Source organism: Haplochromis burtoni, unplaced genomic scaffold (genome assembly GCF_018398535.1).
Source record: "Haplochromis burtoni strain Fernald_Lab_line unplaced genomic scaffold, NCSU_Asbu1 Contig_315, whole genome shotgun sequence".
NCBI classification, from domain to species: domain Eukaryota; kingdom Metazoa; phylum Chordata; class Actinopteri; order Cichliformes; family Cichlidae; genus Haplochromis; species Haplochromis burtoni.
Genome location: NW_024582676.1, coordinates 206,242 through 217,004, shown reverse-complemented (window position 1 = coordinate 217,004; position 10,763 = coordinate 206,242). Strand labels below are relative to the sequence as shown.

The window sequence follows — 10,763 nt, the reverse complement described above, 5'->3', positions numbered from 1 at the left end:
GGATGGTGTTTACAGATTTTCACCACGCCGTTGTTCCTTCCGCTTTCTGTTTTTGGAGTGTAGCGAGCAATTAGTGCTTATACATATTACATTTAACATTAAAATGTTGCCATATTGGATTGAAAATACACGTAAATAGTCAACCCCGTGGGCTCGAATGTACAGAAAAGCGGACACATGTATGACACACCACTGTGAAGTCCCTTGCTCAGCAGGCTGCCAGCGGCGTGAGAGATTCCAACCCTCCAGACTGATGCTCTCCTCGGCCTATGGCAGCGACATCCCGGCTCTGTGATCCCACTCGAGGGAGGAGCTACCTTTAGACTAACGCGACGTTTCCGCATGTCAATAAAAACTTTGTGAAGTCAAGAGGAAGAGATAGATAGTTAAAGGTAATATTTGTCGGAGTGCTCTACTCTACTTTCAGTTTTCAACTAGTAACAAGTTTCGGTCACATGATATGGAGCCTGAGCAGATCCGGGCTGTAATTGCTGCCTCTTTTCAACTGCAGAGAGTATTTTTATTGGTATAAAAACCAAGGGACAGTAGCAACAGATATGTTGAGGACACAGCCAAAGTTCGACCTGCACAGGGATGTGGTGTCTGATATCCTCAGGAAGGAGGCGTCGGTCTGCAGAGTAGAAGGTGAGGCGTTCAGGTGCTAACGGTCAGCGTCTTTTCGATGACGGCCAGGTTTTAGTTGTTTTCACAGATAAACGAATATCTCACATAAAAGTAGCGGGTTCAAACGAAGTCGTGTTCTTCGTTCTTTCTATGCCTTTATCGCAGCTTTACTGTTATTATAGCCCCCCATAGGCAGTTTAGCCTGCAGTGGTAAAGTTCCTGTGATTTGTTTATTACTTCTTCTTTTTTTTTTTAAATTTTGACCACCAGATGGCACTATTTCATCAGTTACCGCACACTTAAATGCAGGGGAGATGAAACAACCTCCCGTTTGCTACAGCTCTTAGACTCAGTAACTGGAGCATAACTCAAAACATCAACAGAAAACATCTAAAAAACAAACAAACAGAGAACTTAAAATACATCGTGAAAATAAAATGTTCCATGTTCTTGCTAGATGATATATGATAGTTGTTATTTTGTAGACAGTGCATGATGTCTAGTTGGGTTACTTTATATATTTACAGGCCTCTGCTATCAGACACTCGTTAGCTTGCGATAACAATCTATTACAGAGGGTAATTCTACTACTTATTTAGTATGTTCTGGATAAGCAGTGGGATGAGATAATAAAACAGGCCAGGCAATAAAGTGTGTGTTCTGTGTCTGAAGAATACTCTGGAGCCGTCGACATTCGTATTGTGAATTTTGAAAGAGATGGGTGCATCCTTTATTCCTGGAAGGTAAGCCCACAGTGAAGGCATTGCATATTATGTGTTGCACATGTTACATACTGGACACTTTATTAGGTATGCTTTAATGGTGCTGAGCCCGACCCCATTTTTGCCTTCACAAGTGCCTTCATCCAACAAGCTGCTGGAAACATTACTCAGAGATTTTGGTCTGTATTGACACAATTGATGTTAATGGCCCATTTCACCCCATCCCAACAGTGCTCTGTTGAACTAATATCTGGTGACTGGAAGCAGTTTGAGCACAGTGAAGTACAAAGTGCACTGAGTGCTCAATTAGAATAAAGCAGCTCTATATAAGCTTCAATTCATTTACCAGTACAATTTTTCTGAAATACTCAGACCAGTCTGTCTGACACAAGCAACCGCAACACTTTTAAAGTCACTTAAATCAATTTCTTCCTCAGTCTGATGCTTAGTTTGAACTTCATAGGTTGCTTTGACCACATCTGCATGCCTAAATGAAGTGAATTGCTGCAATGTGATTGGCTAATAAGATATTTGCATTTGCATGTCAAATGCTCTGTCTTGAACTCACCAGATGTCCCATTTGTCCGCTAACCCCCCAAAAATAACACACTGTTGTGTGGGTTACTACACCTCTTAAGTGGCTGTTCTGTTAAATACAGCATTTTTATGCATATATTTAAAAGCTGCTTGTGTCAGTTCTTCATTGAAGTCGTACTAAGTCAGATATTTATATCTCAGAAGTCATTTTTTTTAATGGCTCCAACAGTCATCTTCAAATGGAAAATATCCAAAGAATAAAAAGAAATCTAGATTCGTTTTATTTCGCCATGTATCTGCTTGACACATTTAGTACTTTTGTGGAAATCTTGGGCTCCTCGGTAGAATGTAAAATATAATTTTCTGTGTTGAACCACGCTCCTCTGCACAACATAAATTTTTAATGATGGACCCTCCAAGACTGTGTGGGTTTAGGAGGTTAAAGACAGTGTGCAGCCTGCAAAGGGAAAAGAATCTCTCTCTTTTTTTTTTTTCTTTTTTTTTGTAGTGCAGGGTTTGAAATTTTATGCATGCCTGGTTGCACCTTGGGTTTCAGAGCAGACGCCCTTTTATTGAAAACCTTTTGAATGCAAAAATGTGAAAAATGAATCGATGGTTTGAAGCGGGGCAGGTCTTGTCTGGATGATCTGTAGGGTCGGCCATGGCAATAAAGAAGTCAAGGATGACTTTCCGTACATGCTGATGCGGTGAAGACGGCAGACTGAAATTAAATACTTCTTCTTGGTAGATTAAGATTGTACAATGTAATATTTTAATTAGTGAACTAATGTTCTCATAGGGAGCAACAGGTACCACCAGGATTGGGAAATATGACCCGAACAGCAAGAAGAATAAGGTACTGTGTTTGTGTGTGTGTGTCCCTATATTATTCCATTAAGTTTTGCACACTTTGCAATCATGCACTCATTCTCATGCGACTGTGCGCATGTGTGTTTTCCCCAACAGCTCCTGTACACATTTGACAAGCAGGTGTGTGTCAGCAGCTGTTCCCTGAACAAAGAGGAGACACTGCTGGGTGAGCCTCTGTCTTGTGCAGATAATGAATTATCAGCAACAACACCGGCTTCTTGAACTCAGATCAAGTTTAAATGCCCGTGTCGAGAAAGCAGTTTCAGATCATGCAACGCACGAACCCACAAGTACAAGACGAGATGATGCTGTTCGGATGCTGATTAGTGCCTGAAGAACCACCGGAGACATTATTGTGGGAAATATGTTCCAATTCAGTCGTGTGACATGCCAACTTTGCTTTTTCTCTCCTAGCTGTCAGCTTGGCACAGAATGCCAGAGGAGAGGAGCGCCTCAAACCAAGTAACATCCCTTTTCTGTTTTATCCATAGACTGTGACATTAAACCTCTCTTAAAGCAGTGATTCTCAACCAGGGGTACAAATACCCCAGAGGTTATTTTTGGCAGTAGCCAGAGGGCTTAAAAGTACACATTTAAAGTAGTAAATTTAAGTGTGGCCTAACTGATACTAGCTGAAATTGTTAGCAGTATGGACAACTGAACAATATTTTATTTGGACCCAAATTCAGGATGCTGAATTAGAAAAGTTATCAATGAGAAGAAAACTTTATCCTGCAGAAGATAGCAGGATAATCAACTAGAAGCCTAACAAAAAGAATCATGCAACTGACAAAAAGCCAAGACAAAACAGGGGATTGGAAATGCCACAATTGCAAAAAGAAGGACAAAGGCAGGAGGTAAAACTTACCAAAAACATGTGTTTGAATTGCCAACTCATTCACAAGATAAATTGTCAGACTTTTTCATTGCCGTTCTAAATTTCAGCATTAATATATAATGCCCCATAAAGTAGTGTGCAGAAGCAGTGCACACTGCACTCCACTGACTGGGACATGTGCACCAAGGCGTGTTTGTGTCAAAGAATGAAATATGCTCTGTGCAGTATGTTGTGAAGTGGCTTGCTTATGAAGTGTTTTCGAGAAGTAACAAGCATGCACGCATGATTGGTACAAAATAGCATTGTAGCAGTTTTCATTTAGTTAGTGATTAGAGTGGACCCAAAGTATTGTAATGTGCAAAAGTAATTTCTTTACATTTTATATTTCAGTTCAGACTTTCTTTCTTTTTTCTTTCTTTTTAATTTTAAGTTGAGCTTGAGGTTTTCTAAAGCTCTTTGAAAGTATTTCTTTGGACATTAGCTGCTTCTCAGTCCAACTCTGGTACGTCTCATTTTCAGAGGAATTTTGTCTTTGTTAAGACACTTAACACTGACCTATGAGTCACTCAAACAGAAAAAGTCTTCTGTTTTATCAACACATAACAGGGAACTCAGGAAAGAACCGAGATAAAACAGTTTGAGAGACATTAACACATTGATTCCCCAAAAGCAAACTTGACATATTTCAGCATAGTGTACAGTGTGTCCATATAAAATGTGAAGAAAATGGACAAGTGAAAGACAAAAGAAGAAGTGCCAGGCCTAAAATCTAGCTAAAAATCTCAACCTAAAAATTACACTGTTTGTCTAAGAGACCGTGTTGAAGAATGAAGGTGGTCACACCAAATACTAACTTTGGAGTTTGTACAAACTCTTTTTTTGCTTCAACTACAGCATGTATTGTATCCAAAAATATGAAAAATGTTGTAGTGCAGATGTTTTGTTTTGCACCAGAGATAATTAGGGACGTCTGTTGCATAACTTTGCAGCAGTGCATCCAAAAAGTGTCCATAGTGTATCAACAGCTGCCTGGACTTACTCCCTTGTTAATCCGCTATGTAGCAAACACTGTGTTTTGGATGAGTGTGTCAGTAAACAGGCAGATTTTTCAAAGAAAATAAAGCAGGAAATGACTGAAACAGAAAAATGACCGGCAAACATGGACACACAGAAAGACAGAAACGCAGCAGACACTAAAACTTAGGAAAGATTACGATCCAAACCCCTTAAACTTTGGCATTTGAAATATCATGTGGAACAAACAGTAAACAGCCAGCTTCATTAACTATTCTGCAACTAAAATTCTACAACTATGACTATTATTACTGCAGTTTTTATTATTACCTTTTTATTACCTATTTTTCATCTGTTAGCCAATTGTAAGCTGAAAGCACTTCAGAAATGGATCAAACTGATTTAAAAAGATGTCAAGTAGTAACGTTTTCAGACAGTTATTCCATTCCATTCTAATATAGCACTATTTAGCTAAATATAGCTATAACAGCATAGTTCTAGCTGCAAGCACAGCAACCTCCACCTACACAGGGATGTGGTGTATATTTTTTAATACTAAAAAAGAGACTAAACTTAAACAATAGAAACAAAGTATCACTCTTAGTATCGATACAATACCAATACAATACCAATATATAGATACCAATACGCCATTGGTGTCTATATTATCGATATTTGATTATTTAACCCACCTCTAGTGGGGAAACATCATAAAATAGCCTGTTAAATTAAAATTAAAATCAAAACTTTCTAGATATTAGAATAGTTATGGCTGTAAGAAAACGTGATTAAATGTCTTAAAATAAGACAGGCTGTCATTGCAGCTCTTAAAATATTCAAACAGTCCAGTTGACTTAATTAGAAGCCTATCTATAGATAGGCTCCTTTTTGCTATGGCCTTTTAAGAATAACTCAAAGATAAAGTTTCTAATGAAGATAAGCATAGTGACATTTACTTTTAAGTCAAATAATCTTCCCTGGAAAGCATAAACATGTTCCTTTATACTGAAAACAAGATCAGCTTTGAACTTAAATTTAAATATCAAATTATTATGCACGGTTTATTCTGAAGTTTTTGTACTTGAGTTGGAATAAGGTTGGGAACCACTTCCTTAAAGCAGTTTAAATACACTCTTTTCCTACAGCATTTTCAATCTGTGAATGATATTAACCCTAGCCTGTCTACCTTTGTAGTATCAAAGTGCCTGACTCTCCTGATTGAGATCCATCCTATTAACAACACTAAAGTCCTCAAGGCAGTGGACTTCAGAGTCAAAGTGCAGGTAGAGTGTTTCATTCACATTTCACTAACAAACAAGCGCTTTCGTCGCAGTTACGAAGTGTTAGTGCTCAGAGGGCATGACTGTCATACTACATATCTTTTATGGCCTCTAGTTTACGTTCTATCACTTAATTAAAGTCAGTGTACCCACTTTTCTCCACTTTCTCTTCTACAGTCATGCCTTTTCATCAATTTTGTTCATAGCCTTGAATAAAAAGCAGCAAATTTTCAGCTTCATCTGGCAAATTGTTGGAAACCACTCGTTTAGTTTTCCCGTGGCTTTTTTTCCCCATAGTTCCTCCATCATGAAACTGACAGAAGATCAGTGCTGGAGAGCCATCTGCTGCTGCTCACTGAAGATAGATGTAAGCAACTGTGTCCTTATGCTGGCCTGCATGTGTAACAAGAATCCAGAGAGAACTATGATAATGCATAAAAAATAATACATACTGTATATTCTACCGTACATTCTTCCATTTGCATAATTATCATTTTGTGTGTTTAGATGTGGATCTCTACAACGTGATGCTAACGAGGCAGGAGGGATATAGAGTGGTATGCTACACATTGCTTTTTTTTCTCATGAAGGAAGTGTTTGCAGATAGTTGACTCATCTGAGCTATAAATTGCATGCAGGATTTCATGGCTGGTAAATTCTGTGCAGTTCTGCAGCGACATAAATTCTTTCCAAGGGTGCACGAATTTAGTAATTAATAAGCAAAACGGTGCAAAGAATATATTGTTTCAACCTCCTTCTCAAAATACACTGCACGTCTTCTGCCAGAGACTTGCATTAACAATTCATTGTGGCTGAATTCAAATGTTTGTGTGTTGACCAGGTGATAATGAACCCCGAACATTTGTCCAAAACGGCAGAGAGAATCGTGGAGGATTTTTGCTGGGTCCAGTGGGACAGGCACACGCAAAGACTCTACTATCTCACGTTTAAGGCAATGCATACAAACTCGCATTCAAATTTGGCAACAGATACCCTGGGACTTGTTTGATTAACGCAAAATGTACGGCTCGTCTTTTGCAGGAAAAGTTTCTGCTCCGAAGCGTTCAGTTTTACCCAAGCTATAACTGTGAAACTGTGGTATGCTATCTTTGTGTCTTATATTTTAATACATGCCACTCTTTGTGCTCTGTATTTGTTGTTTATGCTTTTACTTTGAAATAACATACCGCTCTGATAACAGTTCGAGCTCCCTTTAGAACTGCCTGCCAACTCCTTCCGCACAGTCAAGTAAGGCAACTTTTAGCAGAGTATAAAATAGAAATATGTCGGCTCTATATTCTGCATTCCTTTTGAACATTGTTTTTGTGTTTGTGTTCGCCCCGATGACAGGTTTGCAAATCTCGGTTTCGACCATTATCACACCGAGAGGCCGGAGCAGGAGCTTGTTAAGTTGCAAGTATTCACAAATAAAATAGGTAAGACGTCCTCGCACACATCCATGCACCGCATGTCTGTTCGCATGCTTATTAGTCTCACATTGAAAAGTCAGATTATGAGACTAATTTGATATATTTGTGCGATTCCTATCCCTCTTCGTAAAAACAAGAAGGTAAGTCCCCGCCTCAGCTCACCTCCAGGGATTAAAAATCTTGGCCAATTCACAATTTCAGTGATGATTGAAGGATTTGTGGAGATGATCACTTTATAATGAGGTTCTGACCAATTTCTGAGATGACTGTAAATCTTACAAGCCTCCTTAAGTTTCAGAGGTGTTTTCCAATAGCATCACAGCTGATGATGCTTTTGCCAGTGATTAATTCAAAAGCCGATTTGTTCAGCCGATCTGTCAGTTCCTCTCATCATTGTCATCCTTCTCACTTAATATTTATCTGTTCTGGCTCATGCTGCTGTCCTGGTTATATTCACACTCCTCAGATTTTTGTCCTGTATTTTTTTTTTTGTGCTGCATGATTAAACATAGACGGTTTAATGGCATACAGAAAGAGGGACAGAATCGCATTGACTATAGATGAGCTGCACTGTAATGAAGCTGCTTTATTTGAGCTTTAATGTGAATACAAGAGTAACATCTGCCTCGAGCAGCTTGTAAATCTTTCAGGATTTACTTTCTTATACTGACTTTCATCCATTACCATTAATTAGGGAAAAATCAGACTGCAGACTCGTTCTGTATGTTAAAGCCTTGTATTCATACTCAAGCATGAATATAAAGTGGTCAACACATTTCTCTCTCAAGCATGAATTTGTAGTAAACAGTACATTTCTTTGTGTGTGTATAGGTGGGTAATAAATTAAAGGAAGCCTGGAACCCTTTGCTCAATACAGACTGGTACCAGCTATACCAGAGTGATCACGTTCACCTTATGATGAAACATTTTTATGCTGATGGAGCGTCATCATGCTGATAGCAGCGCTCCCATCAAGGGAATGTTCCTATAAGTATGACAGAGGTCATATGCTATGGCCGTCAGATTGCAACCAAACTGATTACCTGTTTGGAAATTTGTATCGACATATTAGATAGTGCTAGTTCATCACCACCATCATCAAAACACCTGAGGTGGGTGGGATCATTTTGGGGGGCGAAAGACTTAATCAATGCTAGAGAGTGTTCGGCTCTTCTGACAGCATGATGTTGTGCAAAACTTTAAGATTGCTTGTTTATTCTTTTAATTTGGAACCTGTCTTGCATAATTTTGTTATACACTTAGATACACTCATTGGCCACCTTATTAGGTGCACCTGTTCAGCTGCACAATAATTACAAAAATGAGAAATCATAATGGGAACGGTCAGAAGAGAATGACCAGAAGGCAATAGTAAATAAACCCCCCCCCAAAAAACCACCACTGACAACCAAGGTATGCAGAAGAGCATCTCTGAACTCTACAGCTGCAGAAGACCACAGCAGGTGCCTCTTCTGACAGCTAAGTATGGGAAACTGAGGATAGTGTTTGCAAAGGCTCACTAAAATTGGACAAGATTGGAAAAATGTTGCTGGGCCTGATGAGTGTCTATTTCTGATGCAACATTTGGATGGTACCGTCAGACATTGGTTAAACAACATGAAAACATGTAACATGGTGGTGTAATGACATGGGAGGTGTTTTCGTTGCACACTGAGCATTGTTTAAACACCATGGCCTCCCTCAGCATTGCTGTTTCTAACATATCACAAAGCTCAGATCATCTCAAATTATACTCAAATGGCTTCCACAGTCACTTGGTCCAATACAGCACCTTGGGGATGTGGTGGACCAGGAGATGAATGTGAAATTTAAGATTACTCATGTGCAGCTGACAAATCTGCAACAAATGTGTGATACTACGTGTCAATATGGACCAAAACCTCTGAGGAATATTTCCATCACCTTGTTGAATCTTGGTGAAAATGGGGCGCAACCCCATACTAGCAAGGTGTACCTAATAAAGTTTCCAGCAAGCGTATATTTTTATATACTGCCAACTGTAAGAAGCTCGTAATGGCATGCATATGCACTGAAATGTTGTTTGTAGAATTTTAAAAGCATCCATAGAAATACATTTAACTTTTTGGATTAAGTGAGCACTCTTCTCATTTAGATTTCTTATTTTTTTACACAAAGAAATGTGCTGGTCGAATTATTTCAAAATAATATAATCAAATCAGAATTCCAACCTTTAACAAGGCATGAGTAATTTTTACAATTACTACATGGCTGACTCTATAACCTCTGAATATAATCTCAGTATTTCACTCTTATTGCTTGTCCTATTAAAAAGTAAGTAATGTTAAATATTAACAATATGAATAGAGTATATGGTATAATAATATATGACGATAAATCAGATCTAATTTTTCCATTGGTTATCATGAATAATGCCACGGTTTGATCTGTAACTTCCCTGTTCTGTGCTTTATTCTTAGGAAGCATGTGTGTGTGCTATACCCAGCCTCTTCAAGACAAACACGAACTTCTCTACACTGTGGTTTTAGTTCACAAAGGTGTGTCTGTGCTAGCTCCTAATTCCCCCCCCCCTATCTGTTACTGCCTCTTTTACAGTTTTTATCCCGAGCACACGGAGACAAATGTGTTTTTTTTTAACTTCCTGCAGACTGCAGCAAGAAGTTCAGGGTGTCTCTGGGCAGTGATGCATCACCACAGAAAGCCACCCAGCTCCATCCGCTCTTCATTCCCATAGGTCATTGTGCACATATATATATATATATATATATATATAAAAAACACACACACATCCTAATATTTGTGAGTTTTTAGGTTGAATTTCAAATAGAAACACAGGGACACCAAATATAGATGAATGTGTTTATCTGCACAGAGCCCAAGAAATGCCTGGTGTGCCTGAAGCATACTAACTGACAGTGATGCTGTGTGTTTTTTTTATATAGGTTACTACATCCTGGTATACCTGCAGGGTTATTTCCTCCACTGTATCAACACCAGGCAGCAGGAGATGCTCTGTCACTCCCTCTTTCTCTCTGGTAAGGCAAGTTTTGTCGAAAGAAATAGTGCCTGTGCTAAGCAGTTGCAGAAGTAGCATTTTTTTCTTTCTCTTTCCCCTCTGTAATATATACTTGTTTATTTCTCACATGACTTTTAAACGAGGAAGCTGCCTTATCTGTCAATAAGACGTGCGCCTCAAACTAAGTTGATTTAACTCGGTGTCTATGCCTAGTTCTCTGTCTGTCTGGCTCCACAATATGCAGGTCGTGATGTGAACCTGGGCCTGCAGTGTCAGTCAGCCAACATCACAGTTTTGCATGCAGAGGGTGAGTCCAGCGCTTGTCTGCTGGACCAGGCCACCGGCAGGATTCACAGTGCCGAGCTCAGCCCCGCCTACCTGCTGAAGATCCTGCGTTCAGACACAAGTTCTAGGTGGGCATGACTCAAAACT

General features: G+C 39.1%; 1 protein-coding gene across 2 annotated transcripts in view; it reads left to right on the top strand.

Moving 5' to 3' along the window:
* Window positions 1-239: 239 nt before the first annotated feature.
* Window positions 240-10,763, top strand: part of LOC102295220 (gamma-secretase activating protein) — a 63,051-nt gene continuing 52,527 nt past the window's right edge. Inside the window, exons 1-17 of one of the 2 annotated variants that reach the window (XM_042228274.1) lie at window positions 240-645; window positions 1,297-1,367; window positions 2,683-2,739; window positions 2,850-2,919; window positions 3,168-3,215; window positions 5,800-5,888; window positions 6,183-6,252; window positions 6,393-6,442; window positions 6,727-6,837; window positions 6,927-6,983; window positions 7,087-7,133; window positions 7,236-7,321; window positions 7,453-7,455; window positions 9,775-9,852; window positions 9,963-10,049; window positions 10,258-10,350; window positions 10,576-10,744. In XM_042228274.1, coding sequence (XP_042084208.1) covers window positions 558-645; window positions 1,297-1,367; window positions 2,683-2,739; window positions 2,850-2,919; window positions 3,168-3,215; window positions 5,800-5,888; window positions 6,183-6,252; window positions 6,393-6,442; window positions 6,727-6,837; window positions 6,927-6,983; window positions 7,087-7,133; window positions 7,236-7,321; window positions 7,453-7,455; window positions 9,775-9,852; window positions 9,963-10,049; window positions 10,258-10,350; window positions 10,576-10,744 — 1,274 coding nt within the window. In that variant the 5' untranslated portion in view covers window positions 240-557. The remainder of the gene's footprint in view (window positions 646-1,296; window positions 1,368-2,682; window positions 2,740-2,849; window positions 2,920-3,167; window positions 3,216-5,799; window positions 5,889-6,182; window positions 6,253-6,392; window positions 6,443-6,726; window positions 6,838-6,926; window positions 6,984-7,086; window positions 7,134-7,235; window positions 7,322-7,452; window positions 7,456-9,774; window positions 9,853-9,962; window positions 10,050-10,257; window positions 10,351-10,575; window positions 10,745-10,763) is intronic. The other variant, XM_042228275.1, reaches the window with a different exon arrangement.